Source organism: Lepidothrix coronata, unplaced genomic scaffold (genome assembly GCF_001604755.1).
Source record: "Lepidothrix coronata isolate B3197 unplaced genomic scaffold, Lepidothrix_coronata-1.0 Scaffold208, whole genome shotgun sequence".
Taxonomy (NCBI): Eukaryota; Metazoa; Chordata; class Aves; order Passeriformes; family Pipridae; genus Lepidothrix; species Lepidothrix coronata.
In genome coordinates, this window is record NW_016690388.1 from 130,086 (window position 1) to 154,950 (window position 24,865).

Below are 24,865 nucleotides of genomic sequence, written 5' to 3' on the forward strand. Positions count from 1 at the left end.
TGCTGCTGCAATTTAATGACAAGTAATAAAGAAAAATGCTTCTGTCTGCATTTCATAGCATGGACTTTGATAAGTCATCATGAAAATCAGACCTTTAAATAGGACTTGAAAAGTGTCTTAAAGTTTGTAGTAACCTTCAGAAAAAAGCACCGGTGAGCAAAAGCTGGAAACCTGATATAACAGCTTAGCAACTATTAAACAAAAGATTGCCTCTGAAAACAGTTGATGGATAATCAGCATTCCTGTATGTCAACCAGAATCTACAACCAAGGTATACAGGTCAACCACACAGGAAGTTAAAACTTCTGACAAGGGGAAGAGGCTCCATCTCTCTTCAGCTGCTCTGTTTGTCTCCTGAAAAAAACAAAACAAACCTATACTTCTATCACCCTCTTGCCTTCTAGGGTCTGGTGACCCTGACAAGCATTAATCGTACCTTCCATCTAGGCAATACCCAGTGTAGTATAAACCACAGTGCCAAAATGAGGAAGAGCTGACAAAGGAATGAGAACTGGGGATGTGGAAAGGGCAGTACTTTTTTTTAGCAGTAAGTGTTTTAGTCTCATCTAAGCCTTGTTGTAAGCACTGAAACAAAACCAAAGTTTACAAGTTATAACTGAAGTAGAACAGCATGTGACAATCACATTTAAAACTGAAAGATCTACGTGGATAGAAACATCTAAGAACAGTGAGATCACAAACTAACACAGCTGAAAACCCTCAACCATTTTACCAGCATACAGGCAGCTACTGTGGAATGACTGCAAAAGAGAAGGAAGTTCAAGGCTCCAACCATGTGACCCAGGATGACAGCCTAACAGAAAGCTGTCAAAACAAATGTTTCCACAAAAACGTCAATTTTGATGAATCACCACTTCTACAAAAATAAACTGTAATAGAATTCCACACCAACTTCAACTAACTGAAAATCCTCTAATGAAAGCGTTAGCTCTTACTTCATCATTTAATGCAGTTTATATAATTTATCTCCTCAAATTAAGAAGTCAGGTCAGCATCTCTGTCCTTTATAGACAGTTCAGTGGCACGTGAGCAGCATGTTTTTTGCATTTGAGGATGCAGCAATGGCAAAAGAGTGCTTTTATCACAAACACTTCTAGAGTCTGTCTCAGAATCCTCCAAAGTGCTCCCAAAAGTGTTTATACTTATTCTAGGTTTTGAAACACATTTTTGTTTTTCCCCTTCTAATTCATCTAAACTGTTCGACAAGCAGTGCTGTTAGAACGAATCTGTAACAGCACAACTGCTGCTTCATTCGTTTTAAAACAATCACAAAAGGCTGGCACAGCATTGGCCCAACTCTGTGCCATTCAGGCAGAGAGAATCTCAGTCCCTCTTTCAGCGGGCATCTGCAGGAGCAGGAGGAGGGAAAAGGAAACACGGAGAACTGTGCTGTGCTCACAAACCAGCTAAATATCATCAAATGTCTTGAAAAAGAAAGTTAAGGGAGGAATAGTGATTTGTTCAAAATTTCTTGTAAAAACAAACACACAACATACCACACAAAGAAGAATCAGAAACAAAATCTTCAGATATCCTTCCACTGAAAAATGTTGCAGTAAGCAGTGTATTTGCTCAGTGATACACTAATCACTCATTCCACTCAAATACAGTGATAAGGCAGACTGCAATGCTACCAAAACTTTTAGACATATTACACCACTGAATATATGATGCTTTTGTAAAGTTACATGCTTGCAGCTATTGTCATTATTAAAGTCTTCAACTAAATCTGTATCTAAACATTCCTTATCTAAAGAATTAAGTTCTGAAGCTTGGATGGTGCAACTCAACCATATAGTTATTATTTTCTACACACTGACTTGTGTAAAACAGCTGTTGACATTTTAAGAACGACCATGTTGTCTGGATGCTTGCTACTTTATATTATGGCCTAATCAGGACTTGAGCATTCATTATACCCAGAATTATGCACAGAAGCCTTCCCTTTGAGAGACTATCTATCTACGCAAGTGGTTTGACAGCATTTCAATTTAAATTAAATAGCATGTCACTCTCAACTAAAATATTCAGTTGCTAGGTTTCCTGACTTCATTCCCCAAGTTACATTCAAACTTTTACTAGACCAAAAGCTCTCAGCTCATGTCCTTATAGACAACAAACCATCAATTAAACATTCCCCTAAGTGATTGCCTATTTAAGGTTTTGAGCAGTGTTGTGATTTTTAAGCTATCATCTATAAACCTAAAGATAGAGGGTAAATATTTCCCTTACAAGCAAGACCACACATATTCCACAACAACCATTTTTCTACAGCACCAACTGTCTTCTACAGAGTAAATATCTGCAGAGTGGTGCTCACCACTCTTGCTATGGTCTAGTTCAGAAAACATCCACAGGTATGTAATACAACCCAGACATATATATACTTTGCAGCTCTGCCATTCCACCACAGACCCCATGAGAGCCATCACTGCTGCCACTTACCCTCAGAGGACTCTGTCCCCAGTGCCTGGGAAGTTTTCTTAGTACTATGAAGTAACAAGACCAAAACACTTGGCTGCAATAGTTTTTGCCACATCCAAGAATCAGAACACAAATGACACAAAAGGGGAGACAATTTTCATTTCTTGAAGTTGCTACCTTCAAACTGCCCTAGCTTCAAACTATGCCTGGGGACATTATCATTTTGCACAGGCTCCCTATAGCCTACACAGACCAGATCGGGCCATCTCACCTGTGAAGCTGTTCAGTCAGTCCCAAACAGTGAGAAAGTCAGTCAAGCAGTTCTGTACCATGGGTGCAGGTACAACCACTGCCCACCAACTCACGATCCAAGGGCACATGACAACAGATGCCTCCAAGTGGACTTCGGTTCCAGCCTAGCAGCCACCATTTCCATGTGTTGGTGCACACATTATTCACACAATCATTCCACAAATTCCCAGTATTATACTTAGGTGTTTCTATGCAAAAAGAAGCTACACATAAAAAAAAAAAAAAAGCCTAAGTCTTTACGAGCAGCACTCCCAATACAGTACATTTACCCCATTCAAAGTCACATTGAAAATTGTCACAGATTGGGGAAGACAGTTTTATTACTGAATACACAGTGTTACCATTAAAATGCCAGTTTAATCAAATGGTGCTTTCCTTCTGTCAGGAACAAAAGTAAGCTGAATGATCCCACAGATGAACTTCTGCTGATACATTTTGCCCATTCCCATGCTTCTGAAGAGGTAAATAGAAGAACTGCTTCTCTAAACAAATTCATTCAATGCACTCTGAAACATGTCAAGAGCGACACAGACAAAACACTACAATGCAGATTAAAGGCTGAAAGAGCAGAAGAACTCTTAAAAAGTGGTCCAAAAAAAACTTCACTTCCTTTTATGGTATGTGAAAACAACTCTACTTCTGATAAGAGGAACATTTTGGTTGCAAAAAAGTGGTAGAAAGGAGAAAAAACAGAGCTTGGTGTTCATGTGTATTTGTGAAAAACACTACCAAGTCACATTGTCTTCACTACTGGTTGTTTTTAAGTGAAAACCTACTATCTCCCACTTTCATACCTTCCCACTTCAACAGTTAACACAGTGATAGAGAAAACCTTAAATTCAGTCAAATCTGTGAAAAAGAGACCAAGACTAAAGTAAAACTGAATTCTGAACAAACCCATAGAACTCTTCCACTACTAAACTGCAGTTACCCTCGCTGAAGGGACAACATTATGCCCCAAACCAGAATGCTGCCCATGGCCACTATTGTCTCCAAAATCACCAGCTGAAAACAATTGCAAGTACCTCGAATCCTAAAGAGGGTAACAACAAATCTATCCATGAAAAAAAAGTCTTAGATAAATAAGACACTTAAGTTTTGAAATAAAACTGGGCATGGCCATTCCTGTCATCAGTTCCTATTGCTGAAACACTGAATAAGGTGTTGTAAGCAAATTAAGTATGTTACAAGGCATACGAGTTGCATAACTCAGCCTACAAATGTCTAGGTGGAGACTGCACTAGGCCATAAATTACCACTTTATTAACTTACATGATTTCTTGTCAGGCATAGAAACACCACTACCTTAAAACAGTGTTGTCTTTGGTTATGCAAAACAGGGTAATTCTAGGTGAAATAGAACTATTTAAGGTCAAAAGGTTTGTTATGTACATAGTTTGCCTACAACTTTTTTGTTGACTCTCTGTATATATCAATCGTTGATATCATTTTATGATTTTGGAGCACTATTTTTTTTTTTTTTAAAGACCGAAAACTTCACAGTTAGCGACACAAAGAAAACACCTAACCATCCCTATGAAGATTAGTACACATTTCTCAACGGTATTGAGAAAATAGATGCCAGCTACTTTGTAATTCCAGAGGGACAGGCTGAAATGAAGAAACAAGTCATGTAATGTCTTCAAAGTCAGGCATAAAAAGGCTAATTATTACCACAGATTTTTCTTATTGTTTCTAAAAAAAGGACCCAGAACTTTTCCGTCATAAAAACATTAGTCAAGCATTCACTCAACATATGTTTGACAAGCTGTATCTTACATTCATGCGAACTTCTTAACCATGCTCACACCAAAGGAAATTTATTTGGATGCAACAGAAAATCACGAAAATGGCAAGTTTCATGGTTCATGAGAATAATATATTTGCCAGGAAGATACATGTGCAAAAGAAGAAGGTAGTCATTATTTCCCTAAAATGAATTAAAAGAAGTATCAAGCATAAAAATAACCAGATACTTGTTCTCACTATCTAGCTTGGGCATTTTTCAAATTCTCAGCTAAACTCTTTTTCATTAACCAAATTTGGCACATATTTACATGGGGAGAACAGCCATTACTTGCACTGTTTTAAATGTTAGTTTGGTCTTTATTTAACAGAAAAAATACATAGATTAAGCTTATTCATATCCTTTACCATCTCCAGGGGAAAACCTTGAAGTTAATATTCGGCAGTTCCTGAAAAGAAGTTTTATATAGTATCTAGGTCCTGCACTAAGAAAACAATCATTTAAGTCTGGACACTGGAATGCCACAAACTCTCTTTGTGCAAAACCACAGTTCTCTGCCTAAGCAGCACACTCAACACTGTTATGGCAAAATAACTATTAATACTGTGATTTTATCTGTCCAAGCTTCATGGTATACCACAACAAGCCAGCCTGAAAAACCAGACAGTTCACAAGACAGATCCTAAGAAGCACCTCAAACATACTTCAGAAAACAGAACTTCAGAAAGAAAAGAACTTAAAAGCCACAACCCCTAGTGCTTACATTTATACGTTACCCCCCAAAGTAGATGGTAAAGCATACTTCGAAAATTGAAAGTTGGAAAAGTCGATGGTGTACGTTGTGGGGGCAAATGGAGGGGAGAGAACAAAAGAGAATGGCACAATTAAGTGATCTTAATAAATATGGTTTTTTAAAAAGTCTCATCTTCCCCTACTTTAGAATGCAAATATTTGCTTCTAACTATCCTTTTTTTAATGCAGAAACTTCACTGAGTACAACTATTTTCAGAATACTACCCACTCTTCTATTAGCACAATTTTTTTTTAAGTATATTTACTTGATAAATTTAGTTAATAGCTAACTGGCTCTGCAGATTCTTTCACTGGCACAAAACAATTATTTTTCTTACTTGAGCAGGCAATTGTGAATTCAGGAATGACAATCCCCAAACAAATTCAGTCTTGGAAATCAAAAACAGAAGAATCATGCCAGATCATTCATGAGCTTAAGATTAGAGAGGCAGCACTCCAGTTGAGGTTTAAGTATCAAGTAACTACCACAGATGACCTTACACTTGATTTCACGAAAGTTCTCATCAAGCCTGTTCAATTTTTTAGGGTCACTTTCTTTCCTCTGTCTTTTCTTTCCTCAAATATAGGATTTCTGATTATAAAGAGCTGCACAGGTGGCCCTTTAGCATCTGTAATCCTATTCTCACTGGAGAAAATGGGAAGACTCTTGTCTCTGTACAGTCCCTGGATGACCATTAAGTCTATCAAAGGCTCAGTAGTTTTTGAGTTTTCTCTCAGTCACTTCTTGGCTCTATTTCAGGCATGTCCTGCTGAACATTTAAAAGCTGATGCACAGAAATCCTCTATATTCTGACCTTGGTTTTCATTTTTTAATTTCCATTAGCTAATTATTTATGTAAGATCAGTTGATAGCACCCATTTTATATGAAGGGGGTACAAAGAAGACAGAACTTGCAACAATAGGGCCACATTGAAATATGGGTTTATAGGGAATCTGCCCTAGACAGGGAAAGCTGGGACTGAAAGCAAAGAGACTCTTTTATATTTCATGGTTATCAATAAGACTGCCCTTTGGCTACTTCCTAAACAGGGGGCAAAATGCTCTGGTTACATAAGCTGACGAGAGATCACAGATTTTAATGACACTAAAACAAATATATTTATATAAAGAACTTAGTTTTTCAAGTCTCATTTCCTCAGTTTAGCAGCTCAGTTTTCCAACTCTCATTTCTGCCTTGAAATAGAAGAACATTTCTATGCAAGGAGAGAATTCTTCTCTACTTAAGTAACAAATTTCTGTCAAACCTCAAGAACACATTGAACTTTCATGTTTTCTTAGTATCCATCATTTAAATCCAAATTTGGTTTGTAGTTATAAAATGCTGATTAGGACTATATAATTTATTTAATGCTAAAGCTTTTAGTGGTTATGAGCAGCAATCAAACCTTTACTAAAACAAATCTCTGGTTATGTTATTGACTAGTTGGCCAAGCTATCCTATGCCTGCCAGCTCAGTGATAAGGGCTGGCTTGAACACCACATCCAGCAATCCTTCTCCTCAGTCAAGCAACTACTTCTACACTTGTGTAGAGAGAGGGCAAGAAAAGCTCAGTCAGAACCTCCAGTTATCACTTCTGGCCACAATAAGCACATTATTACTGTTTAAAACAGTATGTCATCCTATTGCAATAAAACATCAAATTGTTTAATCGGGAAAGCACAGTAAAATTACTGCACAACCTATACTTTTATACAGTTAACAGAACATTTGTGTGAAATCTCATGAACACGTGAAGCACCAGTTTACCAACATATGCAGGGACAATAAAACCAGACAATTCTGCACTGTTAACAACTGCTTAAGCTCCACGGCATGTCAAGGGCTTACAATAAGAAATAGGTAGGTTTTGCTTTATGCATCTTAAAGTGTTCTTCCACAACATTCTTACAGTTCAAGACCTGCCTGAGCCCACTACTTTATAAACCACGTGTACCTCTTAATTTTTCCCCGCCTTAATTTTTACCCACACTAACCAGGCTTGTATCCAGATCTAAACATATACTTTCACAGAAAGCATTTTTTTAAATATACACAAGAAAAATATATCCTGAAAACAATATAAATATCAAAACACCATCTTTTATTTCAGGAGTAAGTTTGCCAGAGTTTAACCTGGAGGTTAGACCATGATATAAGGCACAGTTTTATTCTATGACAAAACATGTGGTTTTACTAAAAGAATCTTCTGCTCAAGAATTGAAGATATTTATATGCATCACTACAATATATAGCAAAAAAATTACACAAGCTTAATTTGCAAGACAATTTTCTTGAATTTTAAGGGAATTTTTAAACAATCTGCTAGAGCAGAGATCATACTTATCCTTTAAATAAGAAAAATAAATTTCACACTTAACAGATTTATTTAGAAAAAAAGCTCTTCAACTTGACAATGCTCTTAGTTGCATTATTTGCTATCTTTACTATTTCTCGCTTGAAATGACAAAGAAAACTTAATACAACTGATACTTTACACTGAAACATGGAATTAAGTTCATAATCATGGCTAGTCTTCGCGAACGAAGATTTGGGAAAGGTCATTGCCCTTCCAGCCTGCACAGTGGATTTTTTAGGTGAGACCCAGTGTGCACTGAACTGAGCCCACCCTTTAATCCTGAGGTTCATCTGCCGGGGCCGAGTGAGCTCGGACGGTGGCAGCGAGGTCCTCAGGATGTAGGTTTGTTTAGAGTGACCTTCTCTTAGATGGATTGCCTTACAGGGCTGACGAGCTCCATCTGCCCGGGGAAGTCCCCTGACTGGGAATCGAACCTGGGCCGTGGTGGTGAGAGCGCCGCATCCTGACCACTAGACCACCAGGGGGCCCCGGAATTAAGATACAGAAGTGAGAAATGACACAGTTCCCATGAGAAATGAAAATGTAAAGTACATGTTAAATAACTCTGGGGAAAGAAAGGAGGTGGGGGAGGAGGGTGGAAGACAGGGGCCCAGAATGCTGACTTTGTTTTTTTTTGAAAGTGTTATTAGAAGGATTCTAATGAAACCATCAAGGTCCAGAAAATGAGTTACTGCTCTTTATATTTCTACTCATCAATCCAAGAGGAAAAAAAGGTTTCCATATTTATTGGCATTTGGGGGTTGCTGTTTGTGTTTGGTTTTCTTTTGGGGGTGGGGCTTTGGGGGTGGGAAGGAGGTGTTTTGGGAGTGAGCTCAGGTTTTAGGTTTTAAGGTAGAAAACAATTAGGCTGTTTCAAGTATAAGCTACTAGACACAGACACCACAAATACACATCACTTATACATTCTCACCCACAACGAATTTAGAGCACACAATTTAAAATCCAGAGCATTACTGTGGAACAGCATCCCTGGCCCATCTGCAGTGACTGTGCTTCCACTGACAAGGCTATGGTTTTTCCTATTACTTTTTTTCATTAGAGAACACCCACAACTGGGCCAGATGTTTTAACAGCAGGCTGGAAGGGAGGATCCCCTACCAAGGAAACAAACTGAGCAGAAACTCACAACTTAGGCTACAGTAATACAACGAAGAGTTAAAAGGAGTAATTTCTTTCTCCAAGTGTCAAGCAGAAATCCAAAGCACTACCTTTTGCTTTGCTCAGCTTATTTCCAGGTCTTATATACAAAGACCTTGAAATGGTAAAATAGTGCTAGTTCAGATATAGGCTCAACTGACAACCCTGGCACTCTGTAATGTGAAAACGATCTTCTCCTCTCCTGGGGTCACCATACAAGTTCTCAAAAGGCTTATTTAGATATTTTATTAGGCCACCTCAACATTTGTCCCTGGTATGTCCTTTTTCACTAGCTGAACTGTAAAAGCTGCGTTTGCTCAGCATCCTCTCTACAACATATTATCCTATGACATTTTATCTGAGCATTCTACAAAGACAGTACTGATATACACTCATTCTCCTCAGGGATAGTCTTATTTTTTTCCAGGAATGCAGCCAAATAAAGATGGTTCTTCTGTAGACTTTTTTCTTTGTTAATCATGCCTAAATTTCATATAGCTGAGTGCTCTGATTTTCATTTTTAAACAAACTTAATCCATAGTTTACCTAAAGAATATTATCAGTCTGTTTCAAGTCATGCTAGCAAGGGAATTTATCAGCTTTCTTCAAGAAATGAGCCATAAATCAATCTTTTTTTTGGTCAACAATATAAATCCAATGATCAACTTCCTCCAGAGGAACAAAGGCAACTTTCTGCTGCATTTTCTACAACACAGACCAAACCTTTGGTCTAAAGTTAGGGGCCAGACTTTATGCTCTAAAATGGACACATTTCAGTAACTGCCCAAAACGCTGATGGAGGACCCAGCCAGTACACCACCAGCGAACCCTATCCTGATTTTAAAAGAAGGAAACGTAAGATTCCTTGTTCCAGTGCTCCTCCTTTCATCTGCACACTCCAGGACTCACTGAACAAGCAGTCATCACTGATAAGGCCAGACACTGCAGCTCCTCTCCCCCACTGCAGCTCAGGCGGGGTCTACATTGCTACAAGTGCCTTTGTCCAGAGTGCAGTGTGTCGGTGTGTTGGCTGATGTATCACAGCAAGAACCCCGAGTATAATTTCATGGGATGGCAGAAAGTGTGTTTGTGACAGTGAAGCTTATTCAGAAAGGAAGACAGTTGCAGGATGTACAAAGGAAGATTAAACCACACTGCAACGAGCTGTAATCACTAAAGGCTAATTTTGCCAATAAACGTCTTCTAGTACAGATCTGCTTTAACACACATTGTCTGCAATGCTCATCATCATTTCTGAAAAACAATTCCCTCTATAACATCTTGCCTTGAAATAGTAAAGAGCTTACAAACAAAACTTTTCCCTAAGATGAAGTATAAAAATAATTTCTTGCAATTGTTAAACTTAGTTAGCTGCAATGGTTTTAGTGAGCAATCACAAGCTCCCTGCTAGAAGTCTTAATAGCTGGCATGGATTCTGAAGTAATGATTTCCTGACAAACACTGTCAAGTTAATGTAAGTCACATTTGGGGAAGAAGAGGATTATTTGTAGGTTTTTTTTTACTCTGGTCCCTTCCACAGAAACCACAGACATTCTTTAAAGCCTCTCTGCTTCCTTAACAATCAGTGCTACTTTGGAATTCTCAAGCAAGAACACAGAATGAACAACATATCAGATTATAACTCTCACTGTAAATTAATATGGTCCCTGTGAGTTCCTGTTGGTAGTTATTAAAAGTTGTCTTAGAATTATTTTAATTTTTAAAAGTGTGTGAACAAATATTTTTTAATTAACTTCATGCTTAATAGAAGTCTAAAATAATGATTTTTTAAAATGCAACAGGTCCTCATAGTCTAGGCTTGGATGCTAAGTTATAATTGCAGGGACTGAAAATGCAGATAGAGAAGTGTGGTGGTTTGGACCTTGGTTTTTCCCCCAGAGGCTGAAAAGTGGTAGACCCCAAGGGGTGGAAACCCCTGGAAGTTTTGAAGTTTTGCCCAATGGGCGCTCCTGCAAAAATGTAAACATGTCACAAGCACCGGAAGAGATGAGTTGTAGTTTAGTTGTGGTTGGAGAGGTGGCCATGTTGTAGAGCCACGAGGAAGGGGCGCTGAGCCCCTCGGGGCCTCCGGGGCCCCCCCCCCAGCCCCAGTTGGGGGCTACAGAGACTTGGAACAGTGTTAGACTGGGCTAAGTGCCTGTAGTTATGCCGGGAGATGTTTTTCTCCATGGGCGCAGAGCAGCAACCGGCACTGACCAGAGAAACAGTGGCACAGAGCCAGGACAGATAAGACCTGAACTGGAGAAGCAACAGAGACATGCAGCATCACAGAAAGGACTCCTGGAAAGAGAGAGAGAGAGAGCCAGCAGCAGAGCTACAGAGTCTTGGGGTAAGAACTGTACTAGACCCCAAAACTCCCTTGAGACCCCTCTGAGAAAAGGAGGGAGATGGACTCCTATTTTGGAGAGTAGTTTTGGACATGCAGCACCAGAGAGAGAGAGAGGAGCTAAGAAGCTCAAAGACGTCCCGGAGCTGGACTGGGACGGCCAGATGGAATGCGGGGGGAGTTGACCTTGGCTCCCCCCTCGCACTGCTGCCACGGTGGCAGCCTGAGAACAGGGCACAGAGGCCCTGCAGGAGCTTGAGTCTCCTGGAGATACCAGACCGTCACGAAGACCCCCTGCATCTCGTGATATGACCGTGGTGGAACGACCTTTGTCTGGGGTGACGAAGCCCACGGAAGACCCCTTTGCCTGCGTCAAGGGGCCGAGAGAGGCTTGGAGGCCTCCCTCGTGAGTGCTGGCAGAAATTCAGCTATCAGCTGCTGCATGCATGTGAAGAAGACAGACTGCTGCCTTAGAAGATGCTGCTGCTTAGTGACTGGAAGGGATCTGTCCTTCTTTCCCTCCTGGACTTTTATTTGGAGGAGAGAAGAGATCTGATCATTGTAAATACTATATGTCATGGTAGAGATATTGTGATCGTGTGTATAATGTGATATGGTATTTATTTGTACAGTCATTGTAATATATTCCCTTTCCCCATTTGGAGTCTGGTGTGTTTTGTCTGGAAAAACCCCTCTCACATTAGGTTGGGATGTGGGAGGGGGCTTAGACTAGGGAATTGGATTTTGGGGCTATCTCAAACCATGACAAGAAGCATACCCAAGGACTCATCACCAGAGCTTATTCACGCAGATCAGAAATTACTACCTTAGTTTAAATAAAGACTGGATGCAAATATCTGAAGTATACATTGATATTTTAGAGCAAGTTGCATAAAGTTTACTAATCCTCGTCACCCTAATACTGCAACGCTGAGGTATGTGTTACAGGACAGACCAAATCATCCTTTGAAAGTTAACTTGTCAACTATCTCTCATTTCACACACCATATTCACAAGTCTCACTGAAACAAGTCTGAAACTGAACACAAGGTGGAAAAAAAGCCAATTAACTTAGTGTTCTGACAAAATCTACAGTGCTTCAAGATGCTACTAACTTATTCACAGGAAAGTTGGCAGAAGGGAAAGCTCAGCTCTCAACTGATCCGGTCCACAGTCTTGTTTTCTAGCCCAGAACCTGAATGAAGGAGGAGAGGTTGAAGGACTATTTTCAAACTTGCCTACAGCTAAAAGCACCTACAGCTTTGTTGTATGAGTCTATAAGAAAAATGTTTGTCCTGCACAAATCATTTTTGTGCACTCTAGTTTGATTTCTAATAAGCCAAATCTCTCCCATGCTTTTTAAAAAGGGAAACCTAGGTAAAACACCTTCAAAATAAAGAAAATATACTAGCAAGTATGTTCCTTTGAGTTCCTGGCAACCTCCTGCAGTAGGGTGAGGACAGGCAGACAGTGACAGTAACATATAAAACCAGCACAGCAAGATTTACAGGAGAGGTCACCTCTCCAAGTCCTCACTCTCTTTTAAATATGTGGTTTTCTGGTTACCTTCCTTCATCTCCTCCTTCACAAGAGGAGAAAATATGATGAGAAAGAAGCCAACATTTTGAGCTGTGTAATAAAATGAAACCTTTACAATTTCAGCATCTACCCAACACTGAAACATCCTAGCACTGGACTGGAAACCAGCATCATATGAAGCATACATGACAAATCTCAAACAAACTTTGCAAAGTTTTGTGACAGAAACTTTGAAAATTAACTATCAATGAGATTAAAACAAAACAAAAAAAACCCCAAAGAAAATCAAACAAACAAACCCCTAGAGTTAATATTCAAGGCTATTAAAGTAAGTGAATAGTGTCTGATCTTATTTCCCAGTAGCCACAAAGATCTTCATAGAAGCAAGAGCCAAATCCCAAACACCTTATGCTTCAGAAGCAGAGGGAGTTACAATAGTTCTGGGACAGAAGATGGCAAGGACATTTCAGGTGCCATGCTAACCTCTTGCAGGATGAAGCACTGCTTTGCATGCTGTTGGGTTTTGAATCATGCAGTATAATCCTGGCCTAGGCAACCTTCTCTGCTTTGTAGTCTCCCATGCCTGGAGATTCAGGTCACACAACAGTCCTCCTGCTAGGATCATCCAGCTACTAGCAACATCAGTGCTGCATTTTAGATCTTCCAGGAGTTACATGCAGCCCAAGAGGCAAGGTAGGCCACTCCTGATGCAGTTTCATCAGGACAACCTGTGCAATACTGTTGCAATCTTTTGAGTTAGCTTAATTACCTTTAAGTAACCAAAAAATATCTTGTGGTTTGTTTACTATCCTAGCTGTAACCAGAATTTAGTGATGTATTTGCAACCAACATCTTCTGATAAACAGAGCCTCCTTAGGTGAAGAAAGATTAAATACACCTTCTGTGTCTCTGTGCCAATATCACAGCAGTCTGCAGATTTTGTATCAGTATAACACGTGCCTCCACATCACCTATAAAACCTAGAAATTAATTCCTCAGGACACAGGCCAGGCCATGCAGCAAACAATTAGCTGAGTGCACCAATCTTTCACCTATGAAATGTTAATATCAGCAAAGGAGCAGCAGAAAGATATTCAGTCAGACACAATCTGCTCAATGGAGAGATGGCATCAAGCAAGAGAAAGTATGAAGCAAAGCCTTATTTGCATTATTTTGGGAATTTTCATCTAAAGTGCCATTTTATACAATAGTAACTTGCACGCAAACTCGTGGTGGCTTGAAAAGCTTTTTCTCTGAGGTAGTAATGGTTTGCCCCACTGATAATACTGGACCAATCAATAGTCCACGTGTGCCCTACGGAAATTACATGCCCACAGAAACGGAAGAGATGGTGGTGAAGATAGTGTAGAAGATAGGTAGCCATGATCAAAGCCAGAAGGAAGCAGGGGGCCAGTGAGCCCCTCTGGGGGCCAAGGGCCCCCAGCCCCAACTGAGGCCACGGGAGACCCGGTATAGTGTCAAAGCCGGACCTGGTCCCGTAATAAAGAGCTGGAAAAGTTTCCTTACTGTCAGGAACAGCAGAAGACACTGAAAGCAGCAGCGGAGCAGTCCTGAACATAGACAGCCATGGCTGAAAGCCAAAAGATAGCCAGTAGCAACGAGATGACGTGAAGCCGGCTGAAAAACGCAGAGATGTTCCTGCAGAAGGGAGAGCTGGCAACAAAACAGAGGTAAACTCAACAGAGCTGGTTTGGGGTAAGACTGTATTATTTTCCCAAAACCAGAGACTCTCTGAAGAGGAGGGGTGGACTTCCAAACCCGTAGGGAGTCCTGAAATGCAGCAGCAGCTAGAGAGAGGGAGAAAGGAGCTGAAAACCCAGAGTTTGTCCCGAGAGCTGAGCCAGGACGGAATGCAGAGGAGGTGGCCGTGCCCTCTGCTGCTGCTGTTGCTGCTTCTATCGTGCTACTGAGCTGAGACAGAGCAGAAGAGCTTTGGTAAGACTGAACTGAAAGCTGCCTTCAATGTTCTAACCCAAGAGGAGTGAAGATCTACAAGGAAATCCCCCAAAGGCTCGGGCTCGAGGTTGAAATTTCCACAAAGTAAGAACCAAAATCCTGACTGCCATACGTAAATCTGCTGCCTCAGGAAAATGAAGGACACTAATCAGTGCCACAAAAAACTGAAATGAAGGAACTGTGGCCTGAGAGATGATAGAAAGACTTTTCTCTTTTCTTCTTGGACTTTTATTGAAGAAGAGGAGAAATTTAATTTAATGTAAATATATATGTGGGTGTAAATAAACCTTTGTAAATATTTTCCCCTTCCCCCAATACCGAATGGTTGTGTTTTGTCTGAAAACTCTCCACATGGGGTGAAAAAGATATCAAGTCCATACCATCACTAAACCCTCTCACAGAGGCAAACTGTGGGGGGGGGGAGCTTGAACTTAAAAATTAGATTCTTGGGAGTTTCAAACCACCACAAAACTAAAACCCCTTCACTGCACAAGTGAATTTGCAAAGAAATTCTGTTTGGTTTTTTTTGTTTTAAAGTGTTTTTTCCCAAAAATCACAGGTACTGTACCTGTAATTAGAACTGTCCATTTCCCTTTTCTTATAATGGCCAGTCTTCGCGAGCGAAGATTTGGGAAAGGTCATTAACCCTTCAAGCCTGCGCAGTGGATTTTATTTTTTTTTTTTTTTTTTAGGTGAGATCCAGTGTGCGCTGAACTGAGCCCACCCTTTAATCCTGAGGTTCATCTGCCGGGGCCGAGCAAGCTTGGACAGTGGCAGTGAGGTCCCCAGGACATAGGTTTGTTTAGAGTGACCTTCTCTTAGACGGATGGCCTTACAAGGCTGACGAGCTCCATCTGCCCGGGGGGCTGGGAATCGAACCCGGGTCGCAGCGGTGAGAGTCCTGCACCCTAACCACTAGACCACCAGAGGCCCCTCCCTTTTCTTATACTCTTGTATAACATCTACCACTCAGCAGAAGTACTACCAGTTCCCACGGATTTTTGTTACAACGTGCAGATATAAGTCCTGTACTACAGTTGCTTTTGTGCTTGACATGCTCAGACACAAGTTTCCAACTTCCAAAGAAACAGAAGAAATAGGTCCATAAAGTATGTGTTCCCTGCAAAGGTTTTGCATGAAAAAAGTAAGTTTGTTGGGGGAGGGGTACCCATTAAACCTGAAGATCTTCCCTAACATGCAGAGTACTTAATCCAGAAATCAACTTCAGCTGCCATAAAAAGTGTTGTAGCTCTTTGTACTCTAATTCCATTCATTAACTGAAAACCTTTACAACCCAAAAGTTTTGGGTTGAGCTTAACAATTAAGGTAACTCTATACGTCACTTGATTTAAAACATGTCCTGAAAAGCAAGTAATTAGTTACCACTTCTAGGAGGCACTTAAAATTCCCTTTGTAACGAACAATACATCTACAAGTGAGAAAGGCCAGTTGATTTTGATAATGCTCCTTATGAAGAAAGCTGATCAAGTTGTCTAAAGGGTAATTTTGATGTAACTATGACAACGAAGTCTTTTCCATGAGGACAAAAGGGCTGCACAATTTTTAAAACAAACAAACCCAACAACATGAGGAAACAGCAGTACAAATATACAATACTGCATTTTCAAGTAGTACTTGGTCAAGAATCTGGATATGCCTTTTTTTTTCTTTTTGTTTTTTCCATCTTGACTGCTGAAGCAGAAAAACTTCTTTTCAACTTGCTCAACTTTCAAGTGCTCTCCTGCACTTAGTGACCTAACACCTGGTCTTCTCCTGGCAAAAAGTCAACATTAGTGTCAGTGCTATTCCCAGCTGCTGATCTTATTGAGAAGGATCTCATGTTTAACACCAGTTGGGAAAAAACAGTTCCAGAAAGGATGGCTAGGACCAAGAAGCCTTCCTGAAACTGCCCTGAAACCTGCTGGCTCACTTCAAAAGAAGGCTGAACAAACACTCCCTTCCCTTCATCTTCATCTGAAGTCCCTTCTCTTTCCTGGTACACACACAGTATTTTATTGAGTATCAAGACAACTAAAATTGAAAAAATTAAAGGAAGTTGTAGCGTATGAATGTGAGCAATGAGAAGCTCCTCAAAATGTATGTAGGAGAAGAATCTAGACAGTTCATATTTAATGCCTTCTTAGATGAAAATAGGACAGTAAAACATTTCATTTTTACTACATGGGACACTGCCAGGAAAATGCATTCTTCATGACTACATATTTGTGCTAGCTTATACAGTTCTTAACATTTCACTTCCAAGTAGGCATTCTCATGTTTTCAGCAAGATAGATACATTTAATAAATAGACATCCCAACACAGAAGAGACTAGTAGTTTGGTACTTAAATCAACTTCATCATGAAATACTTACGTATGCTATTTTAGACATTTGACAATTTAACTTTGATGACAAACTGAACTTATTGATAAAGATGACCTTTGTGTAAGTTTTGCAGCTAAATCATTTCTTTTCATTAATTACAATCTTATAAAACTGTATCTGAAATAAACATCAGTTGAGCATAACAGGAGATGGATTAGACTGCAGGAAAATGAGAAGGGTTTTGCTTTTCCAAGTTTCAGATTTTATTAGCTGCTCTTAGAATTTTTTATTACTTATTCCTACTGCTATTTGCCAGGTAACATCATGAAACCAAAAGACAATTACAGGGCTAAAAAAATCTAAATACTAGTGAAAGAAGCATGCATACAAGAAGAGTTTGGGGAATTATTTATTTATCTTTTTAAATTTACATCTCTGTGCTGATGCCACCCTTCCATTGAAGGGTTCTGAAAGGTTCTAAAATATAACCAGATTTATTAAAAGCTGAAAGGTCTCCTGTAATAAAATTGCATACAAGAACTGCAATTTTTGCAACTGCAATATGGCAAGATAGAAGCTGGTTATATTGCTCTATTACCTTCTTAAAACATACTCTTCATATAACAACTTAGAAAGTGACCTCTTCAAAAATGCAGCAGAAAAAATGTTTCATCCCTTAATTACAGTTCTTGGAGGGGTTTTTTGTTTTGGTTAGTGGGGTTTTGTTTGGGTTGGCGAAGGGGTTTTGGTGTTTTGCTTTTTTTGAGTTGTTTTAGATTTAGGCATATTGAAATGTTTCCTACTGATTTAACAGATCATCAATATGAAACAAGTTACAAGCTTGCTTTACCTTTGAGCTATTTAATTTTTCTTCTTGTATTTTCCTCTTAGTGTAAAGTACTAGAAAGAGTGAAAGAGTATGCAATCATCTAGTATGGATCACTGAGCATATTACTGTCCAGATTCAGAAAATACAAATACTGCTCTAAAAAAAAGACCAACTGGCTTCACAACAGTGTGTTATTCCTAACTAACAAGAAACTTGATCTCTCTGGTTACAAGCCAAATCAAAACCACCTTGACTGTGTTTTTCTTCCCCTTTCAGTTTTGGGATGGTGGGTGAAAGGAGCATGAGCATTACACTTTTCTTGCACTCTTAAATGGTTTTAGAATCTACTAAAATGAAACTAACACTATCATTAGCTCCAATTTACAAGTTGTAAATACATAGGAAAAGCATAAATCCATCCTTCTGTTATTTCCAAAGCCTGAAATATATGTAATGGAAACCAAACATCTTTTCTGTTTTTAAATTGTCAAAGGACTATTGAAACTGTGGAAGAAAATATTCAAGATACAGTATTTCCAAGAAGTTCAGGAAAGAAGCCATGTTTTGCAGAGATTTTTCTTCTTTTGGAGGAAAAGAGCCAAACAAACTAGAATGCAAAAAAGTAGCATGCAGCGAAACATAACTCTCATCTTAACAAACAAAAAAGGCACCGATCCTCCCTCCCCCAAAAAAAAGTTGGCTTAAAAAATATGTGCAATAGCAGTACAATAGATTAATTTTCTTGCTTGTTCAAGAAAAAAAAAAGATAGTATAAATATGTTCTCTATTATAGATAGAAAAAATTATCAGAAGCATTAGTCTTCTAACACATTAGTCTTCCACTTTGAGAGAGCCAAACACCTTATCACAGGTGACTACCTATGGGGTAACCTCAAGCTAACCCTTTAACATCACCAAAACACTGCTGAATTTTGCGTTTTTGGCAAACACTACTTTGTCCCAAGAATAGAGATAAAAGGTTCTACTGTAAGCCACATCCAGAGACTCTAATGACGGCTGAGAAAACTACATCAGTTCTAGAATGGGCCAAGCCAAAACACAGAATTTTTTAAAGAGAAGTTCCCTCGAGGGTAGAGAGAGGAACTTTTCTGTAAATTTTCTGGTTAAATGCCAGAACACATCTCAAATTATTATTAGTACAGTATATTGATTTATCTCATTTCTTCAGATGTTTCAATAAAGCATGAATATCAATAATTATTAAAGCTCCAAAAATTACTCGACATGTCAGAGAGGCACAAGTGTGACTGTCCACACGCAGCTGATGGTCTTTAGAGCACAGCAGATTGTACTAGGTTTTACATTAGAACTTCTCCATTTCTGTTAATCTTCTGTACAACTGCCAAAAGAAATTTCTAGTACTTTTTTAAAAGTCTAGTTGTTCACAAACCATTATGAATGCAATTTTAGAAGTACAAATTGTTTGCAAATCACACTAGTAGAAAGTGAAGCAAATAATGCAAACTGGCTTAGGATAACTTCAAATACAGTACCATCACCTATTTAAAACCATTCAACAAACAAGAAATAGTACAAACTTCGATATTTGTAACTACTTTGTTTTAACAAAGACTTACCCTCTTCCAGGATCTAAGGCAATTGCTCTGGGTTGATCCAATTCTTGCCAAAACAAAACTTTTCTCAGTGATCCATCTAAATTAGAAACCTCAATCCGATTTGTTTCAGAATCTGTCCAGTATAATTTTTCTCCCAGCCAGTCACATGCCAGCCCATCGGGTGACAGAAGTCCAGAAATGACCACATTTTGTACACTCCCAGATTTATTGAATTCTGTTCGTTTAATGGCTTCTTCACTGACATCACTCCAGTAAATCAACCCCTTTACAAACACAAAGTCCACTGCTGCTGCGTCCTCTAAGCCACCCACGATCACGGTGGCATTCTCCTTCCCATTGGCAGCGTCCACCAGTCGCAGATCCCGTCGGTTCGCGTACAGCAACAGCGGGGCAGCTTCAAATAGGAGAAATAAGGGGGGGGACACACAGACAGATGTATTAACGTCACTCATATTAACTGTAACTTGCACTATGATGGTGCATCAGGCCATTAGTAGCTACTAATGTAAGAGTATTTTTAAAAAAAATAAGAAATGGTGGGGAGACATTTAGAGGTTTGACTAAAAAGCACTGACTTTTACAGCTTTTCGACTTTGTTACAAGCCAAGATCGTGCCTTCATAACAGGCAGCTCAGTATTCTGGGTTGTGCATTATTAAAATAGCAATAAAGAAGAAGGGAGAGAACAAAGAAAATGGGGGTTTGAAGTACTCAAATGACACTGTTCTGTACAGAAGGACATTTAAATAAGAATAAGGAAGACAAGAGTAAAGCAGTTTTCTAAGCATTCAGTGCTGGCCCATCTAAGCAATGATTATTTTTCTTTATAGAATTTAGCAACATACACACCACTTCAATAACAGCATAATTCTCATGTCAAGCTTTCAAAGTGACCTGCATGTTGATATTCCCCAAAATTATATACCTCAGACATTTTACATATAATACAAAAAATCCAAAATTCATTGCACAGCATGAGACAAATGTTGGTTTAGTGTCAAAAGTGGTATGAGGAGATAGGGAGAAAAATAACTCTAGAGGTATGGATAGACAACACTGAGTTCTTTCAAACTCAGCTCTACCACTCCTGTTTAGTTCTCTAATAATAATATGGCCAGTCTTCGCGAGCGAAGATTTTAGGAAAGGTCATTAACCCTTCGAGCCTGCGCAGTGGATTTTTTAGGTGAGACACAGCGTGCGCTGAAATGAGCCCACCCTTTAATCCTGAGGTTCATTTGCTGGGGCCGAGCAAGCTTGGACAGTGGCAGTGAGGTCCCCAGGACGTAGGTTTGATTAGAGTGACCTTCTCTTAGATGGATGGCCTTACAGGGCTGACGAGCTCCATCTGCCCGGGGGGCTGGGAATCGAACCCGGGTCGCAGTGGTGAGAGTCCTGCACCCTAACCACTAGACCACCAGAGGCCCCAAGTTCTCTAATACAAAGCCTTTATTTTACAGGCTTTATTTGCTTACTCTGTCACTTTTCACAGTATGTTTTTCATAACAACACCTAAGATGACTAATGTAAAGCAGCAACCATGAAAACAGATAGTTTCTTAAATGTAATATGCCTGCTTAATTGTCCTTAATCACAAGCTATATACAGTACGATGCAAATTCCAGCCTCATTCCTTCTTCAACAAAAGGTTACAAAAAATACTACATTTGTATAAGGCAGTCACATCCTTTTAAATTGACTATCAGAAAACATTTCAACCTTTCCCTCTCTTTACTCAGAAACTGTAGCAAAAGAGCTCTACAAAGGAATTGAGAGACATACTATGAGTGTCATAGTAAATGCTCTTCTGCCTGTCACCACACAAATTTCACTAGGAACTTGAGGATTTATTCATCAGCATAGATGGGCACTTTGAACTCGCAGAAGGACGTATGTCCTAAACAAAAGGTTTTCATTTACAGAGCCAAAGATGTGCATAGTTCAATAATGTCAAGGCCACACTGCCAGAAGAGATACAGTTCCTTATATGAGAAACTTGCACTGAAATTAGAAACATTAACACAGGGATAAATTCAAAAATCAGACTACTTACTCCCTTTTGTACCACAAAACAATTTCCCAAAGACACTGTCACATGTGAATTGGGGGAAGCTGAAAGAACTGAAAAGTTCCTTCATCTACCTCCAATTACAAGAGTTCTGCTATACAAGTTTAGGGGTGGTGGGGAGTGAGGATTTTGTTGGTTTTGGTGGGGTTTTTAAAAAATTAATTGCTTACTGTCATCCTAAATTTAGAAACACTGAATATAAACTGATTTATGATGATCTTTAGACAGAAGGAGGGAGGGGTGAAACTTTGTTTTAATAATACCAAATTTGTATTTGTATTTTCCCCTCTCCAGAAAGCAATTTTTAATTGCGCAAAACCCCATTCAATTTAAAGATTCTCTTTCCATGGAGAAGCAGTAGACTTTTTTAAATCAGAAGTAGACTCTTTATATTAAGAAGGTTTATTTTTACCTTACTTTGCTATCTCCTTCCCTTCCTTGCATAATTTCCCACCTCCCTAAGATTTAAAATTAATTACAATAGATTTTCTTGAAGTGCGGGGTTGCTTATGCTTTTTTGAAAAGTATTCAATAGACTGCAAGGTGTAAAAAAACAGTAATGTAATAAAACCATCTACTTTTTAAAGCCTGCATACAGTTGCAACCTGAAAAATCTAGTTAATAGCCAGCTCAGTGTCATCTAGTGCACTATAGGAAAGTGTGCAGCCAACTGGCAGAGCTTTCTCTAACAAGACAGCATGCCCAGCATTTGAAAAAAAAGTAAATCCACACACAAATGAGTACAACCTCCATTATTATGAGCAACATGGAGTACCCCCACACACAGCATGCACTGAACTGGAACACCAGGCACGTCAAGTGTAATCACCAAGGCCTGAAGGCACTGCTGAGCCTATCACAACCACACTGCATAGGTAATTCACTCCTTGCTGGAGCTCAGAGCTGCCTGAGGAAGGACCGGGGAAAACTTCCTTTTCATCAATGGTACAAGTTACATAAATGATGACTCAGAAGAAACACAGCTACACCGAGGATGTGCAGCTTCATGCAAATTGATTCAAAGCCACGACTTGTAAAGCATTCCGTAGGGCTGGCAGATGAGGATGTAAAGATTTCCAATGTCTTGTGACATTCAGGAATGAAATCTGCATCACCAAAATTATAAAAAACGGGTTTGTTCCTCCACTGCCTCCAACCCTTCCCAGAAAACACAAAGGCTTCCATGTCCTATAAAACCCAGTTACTGAAGTTGGCAGCAGCATTAGTACCTGGTATCATCTTTGCATTTACTTCGCTCAGACAGCAACACCAAAAGGAAAATTGTTCCAGAAGTTTCCTGTCCCAACTTTGAAAGAAGCACAGGACACTGCAAAGATGACTTTTTTTGAATAATGAAGTTATGAACTATAGTAATAACCTAAGGGAAGAAGTCCAAGAGAAACTCCTTTCAAAGCTAAGCAACTACTTTGCAGTTTAAGTTATAATGGGGCAAAAAGATATAACTCAGAGTGGGTTTTTTTTAAGAAGTTGAACTCTTTACATGTTTTTATTTCTCCTTCTGTAGACATCATAAAAGCATATATTGTAACTGCAACAAGCTACAATACACTGAAAAGAACCACACATTTTTAAAAGAAAAAACATCCACCTTGGAAATAAAAACCTGAAACAGTAGCGAATATTACCATGTCCTCTATCACCTGAGAGGTCTACATGCAGTTTATTCATTTAATTAAAGTACCCAATACAAAGTAAAAGCTATGCTTATTTATAAAATAAGGGTGGTTTTGTATCCACTAGCAGGAACAAATGTTCCCTTAAAGAACATAAAAGTTACAAAACCTCAAGTTTAACACATTTCAACTGCAACAAAAATAATTTAAATCGTAAGAAACTCCTGCCAGTAGTGATCACTGAGCCTATAACTGCTTCTTAACTCAAATATTCACGTAAGACCTTTCCTAAGTTTACCACATTCAATATTAAAGTTCAGACATTGTCTTTTTTGCCTTACCTTTACAACTAGAATTCTCATTGCTGCCTTCTCACCACCAAACTCCAGTTCTTGTACCACGTATTTCTCTTGGCTGCAATTCCTGTCACTCCCCCTAGCATACTGAAAGTTGCTAATCCCCAAGATACTTAAGTCTGGTTTGCCTTACTCTTGTTTACTTCAGTCTCGCTTTGTACATCTAACTTGTGAGCATCTGCTACAGGCATAAAGATTCTGCTGCCCACAGGGTGCAATGTGATGAACCAACATAAAACAATCACTTCACCAGCTAAAAATGTTTTTTAATCTTTTTGGTGTTAACGTAGCAACTTTAAACTGTTAGAATTTGTCATGCTTTTCTTTAACTAGTCCAGTAGCCTTTTCCACAAATTCCCACTTCCTCTTTTCCACCTTCCACAATCCAGGACAGCTCTGGGTGCCTCTATTTTACTGACATGGAGTTTAGCCTGGTTAAAGCAATTAGCACATGTTCATTTTCCCCACACTCTTTTTTCTCATTCCCAATCCCCAGCAATGTTGCTCTACCCTCTCACTTAGTTAAGGGCCCCTCCCCAAGCTGATTCAAACTATTATGCGGTGAAAGGTTTGACTGGGTTAGCAAGTGGAATCAACTCAAGAAGTGGTCCAGCAAAATCCAAAACTAACATAAGGCGACCAGCAGGGATCTGGAAGGGGGAGCAGCTCTCCCCCCTTTCACTGGCAGCCTGCTAGATCTGCTCAAGATGTAACTGCAGCCATATCCTTTCTCCCTGGCTTCACTTTCAGCTGTTGGTTCCTGACCTCCCATGTTGGCACTAGCACTTTTCCCATACCATTAGCTCCCATGCAGGGACTTAAACCAGCAGAAGACTACTGAGCTGAACTCTCCCCACCACCTGCCAAAAAGTAGTTTTTAGCCAGCCATTGTCCAGAACCATTTCAGAACAAAAATCAAATACATATAAGCAATAGCACACCAGGGAAAGGAAAGACTGCATCAGCTTTGATTAATTAGTTGAACTAATTGTTTGTGAACCTCCAGTTAAGGAGCAGGACTCATCAGACTAGAGGTGGCCACCATACGTTGTGGCAAGCTGTCACAGAATCCCAGCGTGGCCCAGGTCACATTGTGGAAACCACCAAGCGATCACTGACATTGGGGAATGAAATATCCATGCAGTAGTCCACTGGCAAGAAACACATGAATTGTCATACTGGAAGATGTCATTGAGCTGGGAAGAGGGTACTCAGCTCTTTGGACTATCCTATTCTGTCACTCTTGCAGTGTGCCCATATCCAAAAATTTTCCAGCTCCAGTTGGCAGAGAGAAATGTGCCGGGAGAAATCTTGTTCAGACTCCTGCTCTGCCCCTTCCTTTTTAGATCTTGCTGAAGAACTCTGAGCATCTAAAGGTGAATTA

The 24,865-nt window shown here is 39.5% G+C and overlaps 1 protein-coding gene across 2 annotated transcripts in view; it reads right to left on the minus strand.

The window, feature by feature from the left end:
- Positions 1-24,865, minus strand: part of LRP6 (LDL receptor related protein 6) — a 129,294-nt gene that overhangs the window by 94,005 nt on the left and 10,424 nt on the right. Inside the window, exon 2 of one of the 2 annotated variants that reach the window (XM_017832856.1) lies at positions 19,428-19,821. The exons of the other annotated variant lie outside the window; for it this stretch is intronic. Coding sequence (XP_017688345.1) covers positions 19,428-19,821 — 394 coding nt within the window. The remainder of the gene's footprint in view (positions 1-19,427; positions 19,822-24,865) is intronic. 2 annotated transcript variants of the gene reach the window in all.